Source organism: Pyrus communis, chromosome 17, assembly GCF_041283825.1.
Source record: "Pyrus communis isolate YQ-2024b chromosome 17, ASM4128382v1, whole genome shotgun sequence".
NCBI classification, from domain to species: Eukaryota; Viridiplantae; Streptophyta; class Magnoliopsida; order Rosales; family Rosaceae; genus Pyrus; species Pyrus communis.
The window spans coordinates 15,195,859-15,221,262 of record NC_142581.1 but is presented as its reverse complement, the minus strand read 5'-3'; the positions used below and the strand labels follow the sequence as shown (position 1 = coordinate 15,221,262).

The 25,404-nt window shown below is 36.9% G+C and overlaps 1 protein-coding gene across 1 annotated transcript in view; it reads left to right on the top strand.

The window, feature by feature from the left end:
* The window catches only part of LOC148689535 (uncharacterized), a 49,960-nt gene extending 38,976 nt beyond the window's left edge, over window positions 1–10,984 (top strand). The window contains exon 2 of the mRNA XM_088689584.1: window positions 10,625–10,984. Within this exon, the coding sequence (XP_088545710.1) occupies window positions 10,644–10,823 (180 nt within the window). The 5' untranslated portion in view covers window positions 10,625–10,643 and the 3' untranslated portion in view covers window positions 10,824–10,984. The remainder of the gene's footprint in view (window positions 1–10,624) is intronic.
* Window positions 10,985–25,404: the final 14,420 nt, after the last annotated feature.

Below are 25,404 nucleotides of genomic sequence, written 5' to 3'. Positions count from 1 at the left end.
TCTATATATGTCGACCTTCGTCTTTTATGGCAGGGTAAACCTGAAGAAAAATGCCCAACTCTCTCTCACCTCTGAGGGCGCACTCCCAGCAAAGCCTTTTGAATTACTCAAAATTTTCTTCTTCCCCAAAGATGATACCAGATACCTGGAGTACATATGACCCAGGAGGAAATACATGCGCTGATTCCTTCACCGCTTCTTCAAAAGCAAAGGTATCTCATATCATCAAGGTCAAAAGCAAAAGTATCTCATATCATGCTCTCTCCCTGTCTTTTTCTTTGTCCTTGTTCTTACTCGCATGGCAAAGTGAAAGAAGCAATCAGCCGGCACTTGGAGTCAGTCTTCCGATCTGGAGCCAACTGCCTGGAACCTATTCCTGATTGCTTACCAAGCGTTGCTCTCGAGTAGTCATCTTCAACGGTTGATACACTTCCAGAGAAGGGACCACTCCTGCACAGATTGAACAAAGAAACAGACAAAAGGGATAAGCTCAGACCTTCGGGGAAGACCAAAAGAATCCTCCAGCCCAGTAGCACAAAGGAAAATCAATGATGGGCGGAAACCAGTTCGAGAGTAAGCCTGTGGATCATCAAGATCAAGCCTCATTGCAATCAACAAAGAGAAGATGGAATTTACACTTCATAACCAGATTTGCGTCCCTAAACTCTTCTCTTTGTTAATTACATTTTGCCATGTTTAGTATGTTTAAGTGCTTTTTGTGTATTTACTTATGCTTTGTGTGAATCTATGCTTAAAACATTGAGGACAATGTTTGATTTAAGTGTGGGGGGGTAACTAAGTATATTTGATGCAAATTCGTTGGATTTTATCACCTATCACTTCACATGTTGTTTCTCACTGTTTTAAAACTATTTTAGTGTGTGTTGTTTTATAACTCCGAAAAGCACATAAAAATTTGAAAAATTGTTTTGAAAAGCCTAAAAAGAGTGTTTTGAGTCGTTTTTGTGAGTTTGTGTCTTAGGATACCTTCCAACACAATGTTAAGGATTTGGTTTATAATTGCATGACGGTTAGAAAGAGTTATAAACATAGAGAAAAGTTTGATTTACTCTTGGTTTATGCTTAGTTATGGTTATAATATATGACTTCACATGCAATCATAAAAGAAAAATTCGTTTTTGTAACATGCTTGAAGGAAGGAACTCAAACAAACGCTACAACCCTGTGAGACTCGAGCCATTACCTTCTTTGGAGAGTTATTTTCTGTGATTCTTTGTTTTCTAAAGTTGTTGCATGATCTCATTATTCCTTGCTTGGTTACTACTTAGAATGCAATTGTATCATGATAGAACTAAATGCTAGAACTTATATCCGTTTCATTCAAAGCATGACATTGAATTGCATAACATATATCAAGATGAAGTTGTGTAGTTGCCACCATAACCAAATAGCCTTACTTCCCATATTTCGTATTATTTGTAAGTTTTAACCCCGTTGAGCCTCGTTTAGCCTTTATTCTTTGTTAACCCACATCACCCCTTACCTAGCCTAGAGTAGGACTTTCCTATACCCTTGTTCTTAAAGGATAGTGAGCATGACTTAATTGAATTCCTTTTTATTAATATGTTGCAGAAAATAAGTGTGGGGGAAGGGATTTTTGTGTGTATGTATGTGCCTAAGTCTTAAAGGAGGCACGGGAAAAAGAAAAAAAAAAAAAAAAAAAAAAAAAAAAAAAAAAAAAAAAAAGAAAAGAAAAGAAAAGAAAAAGAGTGAAAATAAGTGAGAATGGACTCACAAGTGTGATTGTTGATGAAAGGGCCCAAAAAGTTTGAATATGGCCCTAAGTGTTGTGACTTCCCCTTGGGTGTTCAAAGTTAACTTCTGCGTTCTAAAGGGAATTCTAAGTGCCTAATTCAATACTTTGCTCACTATTGCTTTAAGAACGTTTGTGTACTCTACCTTTCTTTGTTAAACCATTACCCTTAGCCCCGTTACCTCCCTCAACTTCTATCTTGAGTGTTATGTGTTTCAATTTGCGGAGTTTGAAATTGATATGAGCTTATGGAATCACTGGTTCTCATTCTAAGTAGTAGCATTCCATTCATGAGATCATACCTAAACATGCTTATTAACTCCAGAAATTGCTCTCTTTATGATACATATATGTGAGTGTTCGTTTTCATGTTTACATCAATCTTCTCACATATGACTAGATTAGGGTGTGTAGTTAGAAATTCTGAGTGAAAATCGAGTGCATATCTTGTAAGGAATTGAGCAAATTCTCTAAGGCATGTTACTACATTCAAAACATGGTTTTAAATGCTTAATTGTGAACTAGTATATGGTGACTATGATTAAGAATGTACTTAAGTGTGAAGATGACTAAAAATCTGTGAGAATGATGATTTTTAACATGTCATGTGCATTGGAAATCCCTAAGACGGTTGTTGGAAGGTTTAGGTTGTGTTTTACGTGTTTAGTGTCGTTTTGTTTATTTGTTTTTATTCTGTTTTGCTCGAGGACTAGCAAAAGCTAAGTGTGGGGGTATTTGATAGGAGCATATTCATGCGACTTAAATGGCTTGTTCTCGTACATTTACGTTATGTTTCTTTAGTTATTTTAGTTCTTTATGCTTCTTTTGTGTGTTTTCAGGTTCTAAGGGCTTAGGGAGCAAGAAAGTGCATTTTGAGGCCATTTGGAGCAGTTTTGGGCATGGATTGGATAGCTTATCCATGGAGCCAAAGTTTGGACGAATTTGAAGGCCTTATTTTCACTTTGGACATAAAACAAAGGGCCTAGCCCATTCTCTCTTATTCTATCCCTTATAGCCATGCAAAGAACCATCCATTCCATCAAAAACAATCCATCAATTCACATGCAAAACCACCATTAACATACATGCACCCAAACAAAGCCAACCTAGCTAACCCTACATGCATTATTTATTAGCATCTTTACAAGACATTATCATTGCATAACATTCCACTTCCACCTCTTTCCAACCTAATTCACATGCATATCAACCCTACATACATTAATTAGTCATTCTTTTCATATTACACTCAAATGCATTCACATGCATTTCAAGAAGCAAAACAACATTGTGCCGTGAGCTTCCCTTGCATTTTCAGCTTTCCTCCTTGCATTCACATGCATAACCAACCTAGTGTCACTCCCATTCATTCCCTTTAATTATTTAGCCATTATCATACATTTATTCTCCCATAAACAACCCAACAATGCCGTGAGTTCCCACTCCCATTTCCAACTTTCCATAACTTTTCCTAGTTGTTTTATTACATACATTCCCCCTTCATTATTCCAAACACATGCACCCATAATCATTCATCCCCTCCTAGCTGCAATATTCCCTCTTTTGTTCCCCCATTTCACCTATAAATAAGCATCCAACACTCCTCAAAATTCATTCACTCTTCCATACACATTTTCAGTTACAAACACTTCCATTTTCTGTGCAGTTTTTCTCCTTCATTGCAGCCACTATCCAACCACTTCCCATCCCTCCAAAACACTTCACATAATCCCCAAAGCTCACCTTAGACCTTGTGCTACAACAACGAGGAAGAAAAGAGTGCTTAAACGTTCATACAATTCAAGTTTGAGTTGTTGGAATGTTTAGGTGTTTCTTTGATTTCAAAGTTTAAATTTAATTCTCTTTGTTTTGTACGTATGAGAAGGGAAGAGAAGAGTGCCTAAACGTTCATACAATTCACGTTTGAGTTGTTGGAATGTTTAGGTGTTTCTTTGATTTCAAAGTTATGAGGAACTAAACCCCCTTTAGCTAGGGGGTGATTCGAAACTATGTTTATATTTGCATTTTGAATTGATTACGTTTGGTTGGAATTTCATAAGTTGTGGATTCAATTCGTTTAACTGTTTGATTGATAACTTATTTATGTATGTTCATTGAGATTGCAAGCTTAATTTTCATGCATAAATATGACGCTAGAATATAAGTGAATTTCACCTAATCGTTATGAACTTATATTCACAAGTAGTAGAGGTTGCTTATAAACAATCGCGTTAAACGAATTCTTGGCATAAGTTTCATGCGTATTCCATAGTAACGAATGCCTCGTCGATGTTTATGATTTCCGTTGAACTTAATGATCTTGGTTAAATGTCTCTATCATGCGTATTCCATAGTTAGGGACTTTGATTAAGAATAATTTGGTTGTAATGCGTATTCCATTCAATCCAACGAATTTAGGGAAATCTGAAAGTTAATCTAAGCGGATCTAATTAACTTGGAGCATTGAGTTTCACAACTTATCGAAAGACCAACTGAGAATCAATTTTGTTTGCAAGTGTAACATGTGTGGAGAAGAACCCCTTGGCTATTCCATCATCCATATTTTTATCACATTCATATTTACATTTTGCCTTTAATTATATTCTGTCTTTTTAATTTAATATCGTCCAACCACAATTCCCCCCCTATTTTGTTAAGTCTTAATCATTCGTATTTGTTTTATTTTTGTATCTTTAAGCTTTTGGAGTCATAAACAATTGCAAATTCGTCTAAATCAAGTTCTAGCTTCTATTTGAGTCAATTTGATTGTTTTAGACAATTTGAGTTTTTCAAAGCCATTCTGAGTCATAGTAGTCTTGTTAAGAGTATTTTAATTTAGTTTTTATGTTTTTAAGTCAATTTAGAAGGTTTTAGCAAGCCCTCCTAATCCCCGGTCTAGAACGATCCCTCACTTATCCATTCTACTACAATTGTCAAACGAGGGTTTAATTTGAGTGTCAAGTAATTCTCGCATCATCCTGCATCACAGAGTCTTCACCTGAAAGAGGACCGTTAGAAGATAAAAAAGAAGGGCGCCATACATTACCTTGACGGGGCGCAACCGGATCGCTGCTGAGACTCAAATCTAAGCTAAGGTTCGATGAGTTTGCCATTTTTTTCAAAAGTGTTCAAAGAGAAGGGGTGGATGGAGTTAAAAATTTCACAAAGGGCCGGAGTCGAGTTTCAGGAATGTGAAATCTTCTGAGTGTGTTTGTTGTGGTGATCGATAGCTCAATAAAAAAGCCAAGGCGATGCGTTCTCGGCTTTTCAGAAGACGCGTTCAACTTTGTCAAAAGATTTCTGACAAAGCTGAAAACACGTGGAGGCCATCATCGCAACTACACATCTTTAGCCGACAAGCGCAAAGTCCGGCGACGCTTTCTCTGCTTTTCAGAAAACGCGTGCAGCTTTGTCAAAAGGAGCCGCATCTGCACTACCACGTGTCGTTCAGAAAGCGAAGGGGCGTCGTTCAGAAATCGAAGAGGCGCCTGCTCAGAAATCGAAGAGGCGTATTCAAAGATCGAAGAGGCGCCACTATTTCAAAAAGCCGGAATTGCGGGATCAAAACGTTTGTCGACAAGGGTAAAAAGTACCACCACTTGATATTATCTCTATATATGTCGACCTTCGTCTTTTATGGCAGGGCAAACCTGAAGAAAATGCCCAACTCTCCCTCACCTCTGAGGGCGCACTCCCAGCAAAGCCTTTCGAAATACTCAATTCTTTCTTCTTCCCCAAAGATGATACCAGATGCCTGGAGTACAGATGACCCAGGAGGAAACAGCACAACAAATACATGTGCTGATTCATTCACCGCTTCTTCAAAAGCAAAGGTATCTCATATCATCAAGGTCAAAAGCAAAAGTATCTCATATCATGCTCTTTCCCTGTCTTTTTCTTTGTCCTTGTTCTTACTCGCATGGCAAAGTAAAAGAAGCAATCAGCCGGCACTTGGAGTCAGTCTTCCGTTCTGGAGCCAACTGCCTGGAATCTATTCCTGATTGCTTACCTAGCGTTGCTCTCGAGTAGTCATCTTCAACGGTTGATACACTTCCAGAGAAGGGACCACTTCTGCAAAGGGGAGCGAGTAAGGCAAGTGAAAATGATACATTGAAGCATGTGGAGACAAACATAGGCTGAGTTATCCTCCAACCCTTTTCAATACGAATTGGAAAGATTGAACAAAGAAACAGACCAAAAGGGTAAGCTCAGACCTTCGGGGGAGACCAAAAGAACCATCCTGCTGCCCAGTTCAAGAAGTAGCACAAAGGAAAATCAACGATGGGCAGAAACCAGTTCAAGAGTAAGCCTGTGGAATCACAAAGATCAAAAGCCTCAATGCAATTACCAAGGAGAAGATGGAATTTACACTCTATAACCAGATTTGCGTCTCTGAACTCTTCTCTTTGTTAATTACATTCTGCCATGTTTAGTATGTTTAAGTGCTTTTTGTGTATTTACTTATGCTTTGTGTGAATCTATGCTTAAAACATTGAGGACAATGTTTGATTTAAGTGTGGGGGGGTAACTAAGTATGTTGATGCAAATTCGTTGAATTTTATCACCCATAACTTCAAGTGTTGTTCCTTGCTGTTTTAAATGTTTTTAAGGTGTTTTTAAACTATTTTAGTGTGTTTTGTTTTATAACTCCGAAAATCACTTAAAAATTTGAAAAACATTTTTTTGAAAAGCCTAAAAAGAGTGTTTTGAGTTGTTTTTTTGTGTCTTAGGGAACCTTCCAACGTTATGATGAGGATTTGGTTTGTAATTGCATGACTGTTAAAAAGAGTTATAAACATGGATGAAAGTTTGATTTACTCTTGGTATATGTTTAGTTATGGTTATAATGTATGACTTCACATGCAATCATAAAAGAAAAATTCGTTTTTGTAACATGCTTGAAGGAAGGAACTCATAATAACGCTACATCCCTGTGAGACTCGAGCCATTACCTTCTTTGGAGAGTTATATTCTGTGATTCTTTGTTTTCTAAAGTTGTTGCATGATCTCATTATTCCTTGCTTGGTTGCTACTTAGAATGCAATTGTATCATGATAGAACTAAATGCTAGAACTTATATCCGTTTCATTCAAAGCATGACATTGAATTGCATAACATATATCAAGATGAAGTTGTGTAGTTGCCACCATAGCCAAATAGCCTTACTTCCCATATTTCGTATATGTTGTAAGTTTTAACCCCGTTGAGCCTTGTTTAGCCCATGTTCTTTGTTAACCCATATCATCCTCACCTAGCCTAGATTAGGACCATCCGTACCCTTGTTCTTGAAGCATAGTAAGCATGACGGATAATGAATTCCTTTTGATTAATATGTTGCAGAAAATAAGTGTGGGGGAAGGGATTTTTTTTTTGTGTGTATGTATGTGCCTAAGTCTTAAAGGAGGCACGGGAAAAAGAAAAAAAAAAAAATGTGAGAAAAAGAAGAAGAAAAGAAAGAAAAAGAGTGAAAATAAGTGAGAATGGACTCACAAGTGTGATTGTTGAAGAAAGGGCCCAAAAAAGTTGAATATGGCCCTAAGTTTTGTGACTTCCCCTTGGGTGTTCAAAGTTGACTTCTGCGTTCAAAAGTGAATTCTAAGTTGATTAAAATGCTTTGCTCACTATTTCTTTAAGAACCTTTGTTTTCCATATCCCTTCTTTATCCACATACTCCAAGCCCCGTTACAACCCTTGACTTCTATCTTGAGTGTTGTGTATTTCAATTTGTGGAGTTTGAACTTGGTATGAGCTTATGGTGTCACTGGTTCTCGCGTCTAAGTAGTAGCATTCCATTCATGAGATCATATCTAAACTTGATTATTAACTCCAGAATTTGCGTTCTTTGTGATACATATATGTGAGTGTCGTTTTCATGTTTACATCAATCTTCTCACATATGACTAGATTAGGGTGTGTAGTTAGAAAATCTGAGTAAAAATTGAGTGCATATCTTGAAAGGAATTGAGCAAATTCTCTAAGGCATGTTACTACATTCAAAACATGGTTTTAAATGCTTAATTGTGAACTAGTATATGGTGACTATGATTAAGAATGTACTTAAATGTGAAGATGACTAAAATCTGTGAGAATGATGATTTTTAACTTGTCATGTGCATTGGAAATCCCTAAGACGGTTGTTGGAAGGTTTAGGTTGTGTTTTACGTGTTTAGTGTCGTTTTGTTTATTTGTTTTTATTCTGTTTTGCTCGAGGACTAGCAAAAGCTAAGTGTGGGGGTATTTGATAGGAGCATATTCATGCGACTTAAATGGCTTGTTCTCGTGCATTTACGTTATGTTTCTCTCGTTATTTTAGTCCTTTATGCTTCTTTTGTGTGTTTTCAGGTTCTAAGGGCCTAGGGAGCAAGAAAGTGCATTTTGAGGCCATTTGGAGCATTTTTGGGCATGGATTGGATAGCTTATCCATGGAGCCAAGAGGATGGACGAATTTGAAGGCCTTGTATGCACTTGAAGACACAAAACAATGGCTCTAGCTCAATCAAACACATTATGCCATACAAACCAACCTATTTTAGGCCCATTCTATGTACTTAAACCCTAGCCCTTTAAACTAATTCATTTATCACTTATCAAACCATTCACTTATCACTCACCACATATCATTCACTTATCACTTAACATATCATTCATTTATTTCACTTCCATACTCCTCTTAATTCCACATGCATTCTCACACATGCACATCATTCACTCACATTTCCACCATTCATTCTTTATTCCTTTCCAAACATCTCACATGCATTTCCACCTTCCTACTTCATCATTTCACCACATTCTCCCTCTTTAACTCACATGCATTCATCATAATTCACAACACAAAACAACTTCATTGCCGTGGGTTCCCATTTCCTTTCCAAACATCTCACATGCATTTCTTCATTATTTCCTAACCCTACATGCATTATTTATTGCATCAACACATGCACTTCCACCTTTCATCCACAATGATTCATGATTCATTCACTTTGCATCCTTTAAATCACATACTTTTCCATCATTAATTAGCCACTTGCATCTTAAACAAACAACCATATGTTCCCTCCACTACTCCTATAAATACCCTTGCATTCATTCATTCAAGATGATCTCATTCCATTGTAGATACCACAACACAAACACTCCATTCCTTCTCTAGCCGTGAGTTTCTCTCCATTTTCTGCACCATTTTCTCCACCACTCCTCACCTATTTCCATAATTCCTTTTCCATTCCACACTTCCATCCCCCAAACCAATTATCCCTAGACCTTATGCTACAATAAAGAGGAAGAGAAGAGGGCCTAAACGTTCATACAATTCAAGTTTGAGTTGTTGGAATGTTTAGGCGTTTCTTTGATTTCAATGTTTAATTTCAATTCTCTTTGTTTTGTATGAGGAACTAAACCCCCCTTTAGCTAGGGGGGGATTCGAAATATATGTTTATGCTTGCATTTTGATTTGATTACTTCTAATTGCGTTTCATAAGTTGTGGATTCAATTTGTTTAACCGTTTGATGGATAACTTATTTATGTATGTTTATTAAGAATGCGCGCTTAATTTTCATGCATGAATATGACGCTAGAATATAAGTGAGTTTCACCTAATCGTTATGAACTTATATTCACAAGTAGTGGAGGTTGCTTATAAACAATCGCGTTAAACGAAATTCTTGGCATAAGTTTCATGCAATCATAGTAACGAATGCCTCGTCAACACTTATAGTTTTCATGATGCTTAATGATTCTTGCTTGTTTCTCTATTATGCAATTCATGTAGGGAACTTGTGAGGAATGCTTTGGGTTGTCGTATGCAATCATCCAATTCATTAACTTAAGGAAAACTTGACGGTTAATTTAAGCGGACCTAATTAACCCGGGGTGTTGAGAATTCATGGTTTATTGAAATGCAATTGGAAATCATTTTATTATGCAAGTGTAACATGTATGGAGATGAACCCCTTAGCTAGCCATACCATCCATTCATTTCCGTCAATTTCATATTTACAATTTGTTTTCTTTACAATCTATCCATTTTAGTTTAAATTCGTCCAAAATCAATCCCCCCATATTTCGTTTAAGTCTTAGTCTTAATCTTTCTTATTTTTAGTTTTGCATTCTTTGAGTCTAAGTTAGTATTTCATATTGTTATTTTACGTTTTTGAGTTAGTTTCCAAGAGATTTGCAATCCCTCCTAATCCCCGGTCCAGAACGATCCCTACTTGCACATATACTACAATTTGACGAAAAGAGGGTTTAATTTGTGCGCGTATAAATTCACGCATCAGGCACAAAAATAGGGCTTCTAGAACATGATATTTAGGTGTTTTAATGTGAAAATGAGTCCTCTTTGAAGCTGGAATTAAGGTAGGAAAAGATTAGGATAGGATAAGATAAGATAAGGTTGGATAAGGTTTGGATAAGATAAGGAAATTTGGATAATATTCCTTCTTTGTAGCTGATTCCTTATCTTCCAAGTCTTCAATTTAATTCTTCCAGATGTTAATCACATTCCTAGCCTCTCTTGATCTTCAAATTCATCCATCCACCTTGCTCCATGCATGTGCAATCCATTACAAACCCAAAATTGCTCTAAAATGCTCCAAATTGCACTTTCTTGCCAACTTTGTCAATTGAACCTGAAAACACACGAAAATAGCTTAAAACACTCTAACAAGTAGAAATTAGCTATGTAAATGCAAGAAAACAAGCTAACTAAGTCGCATAAATATGCTCCTATCAATTGTAATGCTTGATCATCTTCATTTATAATTTCCTGGTGTGAAATGCACAATTTTCAGGTTTACGAGAGATGGTTTTTGGCCCAATAAAAAGACTATTATCGATGGAAAATGCAGGTAACGGCATAAGATAGATATGGCAGTAAAACCAACAGTTGCCTTGAGAGCCACGTTAGTGGGAGGGATAGCGGTATTTGCCAAAGTAGCCGGTGCAGCGAAGGCTGCAGGTGGTGCCAAGGTCGGTGCAGCGGCAGCTGCCATGACAGCAGCAGCCACTGCAGCTGTAGGAACAAGACGAGACGACAAGAACAAGTAAGCCGAATGAGTTTTTCTTTAGATGTAATCTGTAATTTCTGTAGCATAAGTGTTGGCTGTCCCGGTGTGTCCCGGGAGCAAATTTGCTACATTTGAGTTGTTACGTTTGAATGCGAGTTGATGTTGAAACACTTGAAATAAATGACATGATTTTTTATTTAATCCCTAGTTTTTCCGCATACACTCTGTTAACTATCAGCAACGAAACATGGTGGAAGATTTTTCTTCAGGACCAGCATTTCGAAAAGGAGACAAACAGTTGAAGTCCGGTTATGTTTTCAGACACGATGATCTCATATTTACGAAGTGGCACTAAAGCTGATCCACACAAACTCCGGGTTTGGGGATTCTAACTCAGATATGACCTGTGCAATTGTAAAACATAAACAAGTGGATGTTCAAGCTAAAACTAGCACTCAAAACGAATGTAAGAAACGAATGCTTTTCCATTGCAACCACTGAAAACAAAAGAATATAACTCAGTTCAAATTAATTTTTGGCATCTCATACCACAACATTCTTCCCATGCCCAAGGACAGGAGCGGGAAGATACAGGTTGCATTACGGTCCCTTTTAACTGCAAAATGCAACATATTTTAAATCTCGAGTAAAAGAATTCATCTTCTGTTACCAAGAACACAGGAGCAGCCAAAATCTTCCCATGTTGAAATTGTCAATAGTCACAATTCCTTTACCCCAGCCACTCAATGATATGAATGTATCTTTGATTTCATCTTCTTTGCCGGAAGAGAATTCTCCAGCAAAGAATGCTGATTCTTTCGAATCAGTCCCTGAAAAGGAAAGCCAAGTTGTTAATCATAGTTTCTCTTGATTAGAATTGTGGTTTTGCAACCAGACCTACAAGTCACTGCTCAGGTTTTGGACGTTCAAACTACCACTAAAAATATATCATATACAATGAACAAGAATGACAGACTGCGATTCAAATCCATATATTTGTAATCAAAAGTACGTAGGACAACATTCGATCATTGTAGATCGAATGACATTGGCAAATAAATGTAATGCCTGCATAAACCTCATCAAGAAATGGAGAGAACAGTTGCTCATTACAACTGAGTAGTGACTTCACCTTCCTGTCAAAGATATATAGTCCATAATTTAGACGGCCCATGTTTTCAACCTATAACAACAGAATCATATCAAATTAAGGGGAGGGGGGGGGGGGGGAAGAGAACGCGCGGGGGGGGGGGGGGGGGGGTGTGGTGTTGTGGGTGAATGTAATGAGACAAATTCGACGTTAAGAAATGAAAGTAAGGATGAACAGAAAAACAAATAGACGACATTCAAGTGCCAATTGGTTTTATGGTGGAATCCCAATTTCATCAAGCTTTCCAATATATATACGAGTGGCTTGGAATCTGAACAATTGAGAGGCAATACACTTTGTGTTCCCCTGGAAAAGGAGAAGATAAATTTCTAAGAGTAATGAACAGGAAGTTACTTCATAGAGTAAGGGAAGGTTACACCTTTGGTATGGATACAGTGCTTCCACCATCATTGTCTTTTGCAGCATACTCTGTTGCGTATAACATAAATCCGAACATCTGAAAATCAGAAGCATTCATCTCAGCGTAATAATTATATCGCTTGATCACCATGAGCAATAAGTTGTATCCCATGGTGAAAAGGCATACTCAAACCAAATGACATGTCTAAAAGGTGCAATTCTCTATATATATATATATATATATATATATATATATATTAGTAACAATAATAGAAGAAAAATCATTCAGAAATTTGTTGTATACACAACTTCTTTGCTCTCTCTTCTCTCTCCATCACATTCATATAATTTCTTTCTAGTTATTTCTAAGGGAATATAATTCGATTTTGCTAATCGAATATTCCATACTTTGTTGTATGCTATAGAAGTGATTTGCCAAGAACCCTTTAGCAAACTCATTCGAGTGGGGGCAAATAACACTTTAAGGAAACGATTCAAGTCGTACTTCAAAGTCATCATTCGGATTATTCTCCATAATTCTACATTTACTATATCAATTTTAAAGTGTTATTTTCATCATGGAGAACAAGTTTGATAACATGGCTTTGAAGATTATCAATCAAGATGTCTACAAGCTAGACAAATTTGATGGATCAAACTTCACTCGATGGAAGGATAAGTGATGTGATATAAAATAGCACACAAACTTAAACCCTATTTTTGATAGTTGTAGTATATGAAAGTAGGGATCGTTCTAGGTCGGGGATCAGGAGGGCTGCTAATCTACACAAATTGAACTCTAAATCACTAAACTAGACTCGAAAACAGAAAACTAAACTTAAACTACTCAAAATAAGATAAACTGATTCAAAATACACAAACTAAGTTAAATTGACTCGAAACAGGAACTAAAGGGAAGTTTGGATGAATATTAAACTAAAAAGACTCAGAATACTAAATGGGGGGATTGTTTTGACAAATTTAAGATTTAAACGAACAAACTTGTAGAAACAAACTAAAGGTACGAAATTGGGTGAATTAAGGGGGTGAAAGGCTAGTTAGAGGGTCATTCTCCACGCATGACACATATGCATACAAATCGATTTCCAGTTATTATTCCTATAAACCATGAATGAGAATGCCCCAAGTTAACCATGAACTGCACAAATTAACCATCGAATTTTCCTAAATTCATTGACTTGGACTCAGCTAGACAACCAAATTATTCTTATCAAGTTCCCTACATGAACTGCATAATAGAGATACATATCAAAGATCATTAAGTTCTATGAAAATCTGATGCGAGAATTATACGCACACAAATTAAACCCTCTTTTTGACAATTGTAGTATATGTATAAGTAGGGATCGTTCTTAACCGGGGATTAGGAGGGATTGCAAATCACTTGGAAACTGACTCAAAAACATAAAATAGAGTTTAAAACACTAAACTAAACTCAAAGAATGCAAAACTAAACAAACATAAAATACTAAAACAAATCAAATGACTAAGACTTAACAAAATATGCGGGGGGATTGAGTTTGTTGACGAAATTAACTAAAATACACAAATTGTAATTAAAGGCAAAATGTAAATATGAATGCGATGAAAATATGGATGGAATGATAGCTAGAAGGTTCTTCTCCACACATGTTACACTTGCATACAAGATTGATTTTCAGTTGGTCTTTCGATAAATTATGAAACTCAACACCCCGGGTTAATTAGGTCCGCTTAAATTAACCGTCAAGTTCTCCTTTAAGTTAATGAATTGGATGGGTTTGCGCAACGCAATTCACAACATTCTCCAAAAGTCCTTTACGTGAAAAGCACAATAAAGATACAATCAAAGATCATTAAGCATCATGAAAACTATAAGTGTTGACAAGGCATTCGTTACTATGATGAGCATGAAACTCGTGCCAAGAATTCATTTAACGCGATTGTTTATAAGCAACCTCCACTACTTGTGAATATAAGTTCATAACGATTAGGTGAAACTCACTTATATTCTAGCGTCATATTCATGCATGAAAATTAAGCGTGCACTCTCAATAAACATACATAAATAAGTTATCAATCAAACGGTTAAACAAATTGAATCCACAACTTATGAAATTCCAACCAAAGGTAATCAATTCATATTGCAAGCATAAACATGTATTTCGAATCACCCCCTAGCTAAAGGGGGTTTAGTTCCTCATACTTACAAGACAAAGAGAATTGAAATTAAACATTGAAATCAAAGAAACACCTAAAAATTCCAACAACTCAAACTTGAATTGTATGAACGTTTAGGCCCTCTTCTCTTCCTCTTTGTTGTGGCACAAGGTCTAAGGATAGGTTGTGTGATGGTGTGAAGTGTTTTGGAGGGATGGGGAGTGGTTGGAGTGGCTGCAATGGAGAAGAAAAACTGCAGAAAATGGAAGGGGTGAAGGCACGGCAAGGATGGTGTTTGTGTTCTGTGTTGTGTTGTGGTGAATGGAATGAATTGTATGAATGCATTGCATGGTTTTATAGGGAGAGAATGGATGGGAGAACATGTGAATGGCAGCTAGGAATGATTAAAGAAGGGAATGCCTGTGGAATGACAACTAGGTTGGTTGGTGGAAAGCTGAAAATGCAAATGGGAATGCTGGAAATGCAAGGGATGCACGGCATGGGTGGTTTGGTGTGCATGTGGCTGATTTGTTTGTTGGAAAGCATGTGGATACAAGCTAGTGTGAATGATTAAGAATGCATGTGGATTAAAGAGGGAATATGGAAGTGAATGTGCAGAAAATGATAGGATGAATGCATGTGGCTGCAAGGTTAAAGTGGGATGGAGTGTGCACGGCAATGAATGTGTTTGTGTGCATGTGGCTGAAATTGGTGGGTTATGCATGGGTTAGGCCCTTTGTTTTATGTCCTAAGGTGCATACAAGGCCTTCAATTTCATCCAACATTTTGGCTCCAAGCATAAGCTATCCATCCTTAGCCCAATAGTGCTCCAAAAGGCCCAAAATGCACTTCTTTGCTCCTTTAGCCCTTAGAACCTGAAAACACACAAAAGAAGCATAAAGGACTAAAATAACTAAAGAAACATAACGTAAATGTACGAGAACAAGCCATTTAAGTTGCATGAATATGCTCCTATCAAAATCATAAGCATTGACATGGCATTTGTAACCATAAACTGCATGATACTCGTGCCAGGAATTTACTTAACGCGATCGTGACTAGCAACCTCCACTACTTGTAAATATAAGTTCATAACAATTAGGCAAAACTCCCTTATATTTTAGCATCAAATTCATGCATGCAAACTAAGTGGGCTCCCTTAATCAACACAAAAGAATAAGTTATCAATCAAACAGTTAAGTAAATTACATTCACGATTTACGAAACAATAACTAGATATAATCAATTCATATCACATATATGTTCATGGCTTTGAATTCACCTCTAGCTAAAACGAAATTAGTTCCTCATGTCTATCATAACTGAAAACCAAATTAAAACAAACATTGAACTAAAACTAAGGATAGAATACACCTAGAAATGCTCCAACAATCCAATTGCAGGCTGCGGCACTCCCTTTGGATGGCAGATTATGACACAACGCTTTTCTTCCTTGCACGGCACAAACTTTAAAATTCTCTAAAAACTCTTTGAAAATCTCTCCCTCCCTGTCCCAATGCTGCGGCACAATGTATGCATATATATAGGGCAGGCACGGCTCCAAATCCTGGAAGGAAAGTGGTAAACTCGGCAGACTTATAGAAGGAAAAGGGTTAATTGTTTGCATGATTTTAGGACTCCTTAAATCGGATAGAAAGTGGTTTAATGTGATAAGGAATCTCCCTTGCAGCTGGAGATAAGGTAAGATAGGATTAGGATAAGATAAGATAAGATAAGGTTAGTTTGGGTAAGGTTTGGATAAGATAGGATTGTATAAGGTCTCCTTGTTTTTAGCTGATTCCTAATTCTTCTTGATTCCTTGCACATTCGTAGCACCTTTTAAGCACAAAAAACGTCCATTCCTTGTGCTCCATACGCAAGTTATCCATTCCAGCCCAAAATTGCCCCAAATTGCTCTAAAATGCCCTTTCTTGCCAACTTTGCCATTTGGACCTACAAACACACGAAAATGGCTTAAACCACTCTAATAAATAGAAACTAATTTACTAAATGCAAAGAAACAAGCTAACAAAGTCACATAAATATCATGCTTACAATTCTAAATGTCATTTATGTGTTGGACTCGAAATTGGAGCCTATTCATGAACCAAGTGACGAAGACTCGGACAAAATAGTTGCCAATCGAAAGAAATGTGAAGAAGATGAATTGGTATGTCAAGGACACATCATGGGGATGTTATCTAATCGCTTATATGACATGTACGCACCCAAAAATTTGATGTGATATATAATAGCACACAAATTAAACCCTCTTTTTGACAATTGTAGTATAGATATAAGTAGGGATCGTTCTAGGCCGGGGATTAGGAGGGATTGCTAATCTAATGAAAATCGACTCAAAGATGTGAAAATATGTTTTAAAACACTTAAATAAACTCAAAAGACTCTTAACTAAACTTATATGACTCAAAACAAACTTAAAAGACTCTAAACAACGCAAAACAATAAAAAAGACTCAAACTAGACTCTAAGACTCAACTTGGACGAAAATAGGTTTGGTTTTGACTCAAAACACTCAAAAACACTAATTAGGACAGATTTGACACAACTAAATAAAGGGGATTGGGTTTTTGACGAATTTAAGATAAAAACAAGTAACTAAAAGGCTTGAATAGGATTTGGACGAATTTGGGAAAAACGATGGATGATTAGATAGCTAGAGGACATTTCTCCACACATGACACACTTGCATACAAATTGATTTCCAGTTGCTTTTCCGATAAACCATGAACCTCAACACCCTAGATTAACCATGACATCACTAATTAACCCTCAGATTTTCCTTAAGTTATTGGATTGGATGACATCATACGACAACCCAAAGCATTCTTCAAAAGTCCCCTACATGACATCATAATAGACATACAATCAAAGATCATTACGTTCTATGAAAATCATAAGTATTGACAAAGCACTTGTAACTATGACATCATGATACTCATGCTAGGAATTTACTTAACATGATTGTGAAAACAACCTTAACTACTTGTGAATATAAGTTTGTAACGATTATGTGAAACTCCCTTATATTCTAGCCCCAAATTCATGCATGCAAACTAAGTGTGCACCCTTAATCAACAAACAAGAATAAGTTATCCATCAAACGGTTAAGTAAATTGCATTCACAATTTATGAAATAACAACTAGAATTAATCAATTCATATTGCAAATATAATCATGGTTTCAAAGTCTCCCCTAGCTAAAACAAGTTTAGCTCCTCATGTTTACAACAAAACAAAGAGAATATAAATTAAACATTGAAAACAAAGATAGAATACACCTAGAAACACTCCAGGTGGCTCCTTCTTCCTTCCTTGCTGCCAACAATGGGGATTTGTGTGAATTTAGGCTCTTGAGGTGTGGTGGATGGTGTGGTGTGAATTTGTGGTAGAGGGTGGTGGTTTTTGAGTGTTGTGGCATCAAGTATTTATAGGGTGAAGGGGAGGCACGAATTTGGGCTGAAAAGGAGAGGAATTAGGACTCCAAATCACCAAAGAACAAGGATACTTTCAATCGGATTCCAAGGAGGACAAGGAATGGTCCTTGTGGCAGATTCTAGAACTTCTAGAAGGGTTACATGTGGCATAAACTTAATGCACGAAAATAGGGCTTCTAGAACTTGATATTTAGGTGATTTAATGTGAAAAGGAGTCCTCTTTGAAGTTGGAATTAAGGTAGGAAAAGATTAGGATAGGATAAGATAATATAATGTTAGAGTTAGGAAAGGATAAGATTGGTTAAGATAGGATAAGATAAGGTTGGATAAGGTTCCTTATTTCTTGCTATTTCCTTATCTTCTTTGCATTTGGACTTCTTTCTCCAAATTTGTAGCCTTTCCTAGCCCTTCTTGACTTCAATTTCGTCCATCCTCTTTGCTCCATTGTTAAGCTATCCAATCCATGCCCAAAACTGCTCCAAATAGCCTCAAAATGCACTTTCTTGCTCCTTTTGCCATTAGGACCTAAAAACATACGAAAATAGCTTAAAAGACTAAAATAGATAGTAATTAAGTAACTAAATGCAAGGAAACAACATAACTAAGTAGCATAAATATGCTCCTATCAAATTCCCCCACACTTAGCTTTTGCTAGTCCTCGAGCAAAACGAAATGAACAAAACACAATCTAGACCTTCCAACATGTACCTCGGGGATTTCCAATGCAACATGACATATTAAAGAACACCACATACTTAGATTTTAATTATCCCTACCCTCGAGCATATACTTAATCATAGTTACCACTCACTAGCTCGCATTTAATCAATTAAAACATGATTTTGAATGTAGTAACATGCCTTAGAGAATTCCTCAATTCCTCACTGGATATACTCTCTATTTTCACAGAGATTTTCTGACTACACTCCCTATACTAGGTATATGTGAGAAGATTGATGTAAACATGTAGACTAATACTCACATATGTAGAATCAAAGAAAGCATTTTCTGGAATTATTAACATTATATGTATGATCTCATGAATGGAATGCCACTACTTAGACGCGAGAACCAGGGATACCATATGCTCAAACCAATTTTAAACTCCACATATTGAAACACATAACAATCAAGATCGAAGTCAAAGGGTTGTAACGGGGCTAAGGTATGGGCTAACAAAGAAAGGTAAGGATAAACAAAAGTTCTTAAAGCAATAGTAAGCAAAGTAATGAAATAAACACTTAGAATTCACTTTTGAATGCAGAAATCAACTTTGAACACCAAGGGACGTTTCACATAAAACTTAGGGTCAAATTCAAACTTTTGGACCCTTTCTTCAACAATCAACACTTGTGAGTTCATTCTCACTTATTTTCAACTCCTTTTTCACGTTTTTTTTTATTTTTTTTTATTTTATTTTTTTTTCTTTCGTGCCCTATTCTTTTCTTTGGCACATAAATCATCCATCCCCCTAGATTCCCACGAAAATCCTTCCCCCACACTTGTTTTTCTGCAAATTGTAGAACAAAAGGAATTCCCTCTAAGTCATGCTTTACTATACTTTAAGAACAAGGGTATGGATAGTCCTATTCTAGGCTAGGTTAGGATAATATGGGTAACAACGAAAATTAGGCTAACTAAGGCTCAAAGGGGTTAACATACAATACATATGCAAAGGGTAAGGCTTTTTGGCTCTCGTTTTAACTAAACAACTTCATCTTGTTTTATGTTATGCACTCAATTTTATGCTTTGAATGAAATGGGCATGAGTTCTAGTATTTGGAACTATAGTGATGAAACGCATTCTAAGTAGCAACCAAGCAAAGAATGATGAGATCATGCAACGACTTTAGAAAACAAGAACATCAAGATTAATAACTTTCCAAAGAATGTTTAGGCTCAAGTCTCTCAGGGTTGTAGCGTTAGTTTGAGTTCCTTCCTTCAAGCATGTTACAAAAGCTGATTTTTTTCCTTTGTGATTACATGTGAATTTGTAAATGTCAACTACAACTAAGCATAAACCAAAGAGTATATCAAACTTCCATCTATGTTTGTAACTTTCTTTAATAGTCATGCAATTAAAAACCAAATCCTCATCGTTGTGTTGGAAGGTACCCTAAGACACAAACAAACACAAAAACAAAAACGACTCTAAAAACAACTCTTTTTGGTTTTTTAAAACACTCTTTTTCGATTGTTTCAAATTTTCGGATTTTTTGTTTAAGACACATAAAAATACTTCAAAATACACTAAAAACACTTAAAAACATTGAAAAACAACTTTAGAAATGATGGGTGATAAAATCCCACGAATTTGCATGAAAAACACTTTGTTTACCCCCCCACACTTAAACCAAACATTGTCCTCAATGTTTTAAGCATAGACTGACAAACAAACAACCAAATAACACAACTAACAAACACGACAAACATGGCAAAATAAAAGCAATAAAGAGTAGGGTTTAGGAACGCAAATCTGGTTATGGAGCCGGAGATTCCTAGGTCTTCTTTATTTGAATGCATGGGTTGCCTCCTAAGAAGTGCTTGTTTTAAAGTCTTCCAGCCGGACGATACCTCCTTTTAAACTCCCCTAGTGCCCACGGCATGGAGGTGATCTTTGAATGGGAGGTGATACTTGAAATGATCCGGTAATGGTTTAAATTCTAGAGTGGGTGCCTGAATCATTAACAACATATTAGTATAAAACAAAATTGAAATTCGGGGAGGTGGCTTACATGTGTGCTCTGACATGAACTCAAGAATAAACACCCCTTCGAAAGTTGTAGGACTAGAAAATTCAGCTAGATTTGGTGATTTGAGAGTTATGACTTGTCCCGTGTCATAAAATCCAATTTCTTTGCGAATTGTTGTCTCAAGTATATCCTCTTTGATGAATTCTAGACATTCCCCAGCCACATCTTGCTCTTGATTCTTTGGAAAGGATTCAAAGATGCCTTTCTCACCCTCTTCTTCCTTGGAGTGCATGATACTGCAAGGAATAGGGACATTTGGTGGAACGGGGTTAGAAATAATTAAATTTGGAACAACCTTACCTGAATTGGATGGCGTAGGAGCAATAGGTGCCTGCGGCAAAGGTGTTTCCACCCTTGCCGTGGGTTGGGTGTGTTCCTCTTCCTCAAATTCCAATCTTTCATCTTCCTTGTAATTTGATTTTGATGGTTTAGGGTCTGTTCCAACCTCCTTGCTACTTCTCAAGATGATTTCCTTGGCAGTTTCAAATCCTCCCTTCGGATTTGCAATGGTTGAAATAGGGAGTTTGCCTTTGTCTCGAAATTGTCCTACGAACTCCGCTATCTGCCCAATTTGCTTTTCCAAGTGGTCCAACCTTTTGTCTCGATTTTGCATTGCTTTCTTTTGATTTTGCATTGCTTTGTTTTGATTTTCTTGCCCTTGAGACAAATTGGTGAGTAACTTAATAACCGTATCATTATACAAAGACGTACCTGAATTTGTTTAGGCAGGTTGTGGTGGCTGCATGGGTGTTGTATAGAACTCCTCATATGGCTGCCAATATTCTCCTTGTTGAGCCTCCTTGACTTGATTTTGTGAGCCCTGCACCAAAGAAATTAATTCATTAAGAACTTGATTATAATCTATTGACGAACTTGAGTTTGGTTGGGCATATTGTATATGAGGTTGTGGTGGCTACATAGGCGTTGAATAGAACTCCTCATATGGCTGCCAATATCCTTTGTGTTCAACTTGTTGAAATTCCCACCACATAGAGTTTGTATGATCACTCCAATCTCTTTGTGCACATTGATTTGCTTGATATTCTTGCCTATAAGAAGCACCAAATGTAGGGACACTTTGCGTTGTGGACCCTTCGGCATACTGTGATAACTGACATGTAAGATTCGATATTTGAGCTTGAAGATTAGCAATTGCCATGTCTTGCTTCTCTAGTACCTGAAATCAAAGAAATAAAACTAAATCAAATATCAAAAGAAAAATAAACAAACAAACAGAGGGATTAGCAATTTTACTAATCCCTGACAATGGCGCCAAAAATTTGATGTGATATATAATAGCACACAAATTAAACCCTCTTTTTGACAATTGTAGTATAGATATAAGTAGGGATCGTTCTAGGCCGGGGATTAGGAGGGATTGCTAATCTAATGAAAATCGACTCAAAGATGTGAAAATATGTTTTAAAACACTTAAATAAACTCAAAAGACTCTTAACTAAACTTATATGACTCAAAACAAACTTAAAAGACTCTAAACAACGCAAAACAATAAAAAAGACTCAAACTAGACTCTAAGACTCAACTTGGACGAAAATAGGTTTGGTTTTGACTCAAAACACTCAAAAACACTAATTAGGACAGATTTGACACAACTAAATAAAGGGGATTGGGTTTTTGACGAATTTAAGATAAAAACAAGTAACTAAAAGACTTGAATAGGATTTGGACGAATTTGGGAAAAACGATGGATGATTAGATAGCTAGAGGATTCTTCTCCACACATGACACACTTGCATACAAATTGATTTCCAGTTGCTTTTTCGATAAACCATGAACCTCAACACCCCAGATTAACCATGACATCACTAATTAACCCTCAGATTTTCCTTAAGTTATTGGATTGGATGACATCATACGACAACCTAAAGCATTCTTCAAAAGTCCCCTACATGACATCATAATAGAGATACAATCAAAGATCATTACGTTCTATGAAAATCATAAGTATTGAGAAAGCACTTGTAACTATGACATCATGATACTCATGCTAGGAATTTACTTAACATGATTGTGAAAACAACCTTAACTACTTGTGAATATAAGTTTGTAACGATTATGTGAAACTCCCTTATATTCTAGCCCCAAATTCATGCATGCAAACTAAGTGTGCACCCTTAATCAACAAACAAGAATAAGTTATCCATCAAACGGTTAAGTAAATTGCATTCACTATTTATGAAATAACAACTGGAATTAATCAATTCATATTGCAAATATAATCATGGTTTCAAAGTCTCCCCTAGCTAAAACAAATTTAGCTCCTCATGTTTACAACAAAACAAAGAGAATATAAATTAAACATTGAAAACAATGATAGAATACACCTAGAAACACTCCAGGTGGCTCCTCCTTCCTTCCTTGCTGCCAACAATGGGGATTTGTGTGAATTTAGGCTCTTGAGGTGTGGTGGATGGTGTGGTGTGAATTTGTGGTGGAGGGTGGTGGTTTTTGAGTGTTGTGGCATCAAGTATTTATAGGGTGAAGGGGATGCACGAATTTGGGCTGAAAAGGAGAGGAATTAGGACTCCAAATCACCAAAGAACAAGGATACTTTCAATCAGATTCCAAGGAGGACAAGGAATGGTCCTTGTGGCAGATTCTAGAACTTCTAGAAGGGTTACATGTGGTATAAACTTAATGCACGAAAATAGGGCTTCTAGAACTTGATATTTAGGTGATTTAATGTGAAAAGGAGTCCTCTTTGAAGTTGGAATTAAGGTAGGAAAAGATTAGGATAGGATAAGATAATATAATGTTAGAGTTAGGAAAGGATAAGGTTGGTTAGGATAGGATAAGATAAGGTTGGATAAGGTTCTTTATTTCTTGCTATTTCCTTATCTTCTTTGCATTTGGACTTCTTTCTCCAGATTTGTAGCCTTTCCTAGCCCTTCTTGACTTCAATTTCGTCCATCCTCTTTGCTCCATTGTTAAGCTATCCAATCCATGCCCAAAACTGCTCCAAATAGCCTCAAAATGCACTTTCTTGCTCCTTTTGCCATTAGGACCTAAAAACATACGAAAATAGCTTAAAAGACTAAAATAGATTGTAATTAAGTAACTAAATGCAAGGAAACAACATAACTAAGTAGCATAAATATGCTCCTATCAGCACACATTCAATCTCCAAAGGAAATATGGGAAGCACTCGAACACAAGTACACAACGGAGAAAAGAGGTACCGATAAATTTTTAATGTTTAAATATTATGAGTTCACTATGTTTGATAACAAACCCATCTTAGACCAAGTTCATGAATTATTGGTCTTGGTCTCAAAGCTTCGTGAACTTAAAATAGTTATTCCGAATCCTATGATAGTTGGGGCTATTATGGCAAAATTACCCCAAACATGGAATAACTATAGAAAGAAAACTTCTACACATGGTGGAAGATATTAGTTTGGAGGATTTGATTGAAGAGGAAACTCGAAATCGTGATAAGAATTTTGCAAATCAAGATTCCTCTAGCGTTCATGTTGTCAAAGGAAACAAATATAAAAGAACTTCAAAGTCAAAATTGACAAAGGGAAGTTTAAGAAGACTAATTCCAACAACAATTAAAAGAATGCAAATGGCGGCTGCTACCATTGTGGAAAGTAAGGTTATTACATTTTGTTTGGGCCCAAAATAATATTATTGGGCTGAGTGTTGGTTTATGTTCGGTCCAAAGCTGTTTCAAATATACTATGGGCTACCTAGTGGTCCCGAACCATTCGGCAAGGATGGTCGAGTCCTTTCGCAAGAAGGAGTAGTTCGGATGATCAAAGGGGTCGAAGAAGTCCTAGTGCAATTTGGATTCTCGACCAACAATGAATATGGCCTCAAAAAGGGGGTGAGTTCAAAATCTTAATAGAAGTGGGATTGGCTGAGATAAGATGGATTGGGGTAAGGAGTCCTAGTTCGAGTATGGTTAGGATTGGGTTTTGCTGCTATAAATAGAGAAAGGAGGGTGCAATTCAGGGACCTCCAATTCAACACACAATTGCCTTCGTAAAACCTCTCAAACATCTTGAGATTTTCTACTTTCTTTTTCCCGTCGACACATCTTCAGTTTGGATAAGCAGCACTGTGAAGGCAACCGGTGAACACCTTCAGTTTGGATAAACAGCACTGTTGCCGTAGAATCAGCCGATGGAGGAGCACCTTCAGTTTGGACAAACAGCACTGCGTCGAGGCCGACTGGTTACCTATCCAAGTCTCGATCGAGAAGGGTTTCCGAATCCTTATTGGTAGAGGTCATCTTATTAACCTTCTCGGCGAAGTAAGGTGTTACGAGTTACGACATTTGGCGCACTGAACGCCGAGTGATTTTATGATTGGATACTTAAAAGTGAGTTTCAGAGTTCGGCATTCTGACGGCCGAACCACATTCACCATTAAGACATACATCACCTTTGAATACTTGTGTCCGTATAGTCTGGTGTCAATTCGACGTGCTTATACTCTCACGAATATAATCACTGTGACCGAATCCGGCGCCGACGATTTGTGAACATCGCAGAACTAGTAGCCTTGTCTTCAGGCTTCAGAATCCAAAGGCCGAGATTTGTTCATTCCTTGGCCGCAGTCGCAAGATAAAGAAGTCAGCAACGCACTCAACGCAACATTAACAAATTTTACTTCTTGGCCAAGCTCAGCCGACGAGTTGGCACACCCATCATTTAACCGAAGGACGTAGTTAGCTTATTAGTTACTCGGTCTGCGCACCACGTAGGCTTTGTAA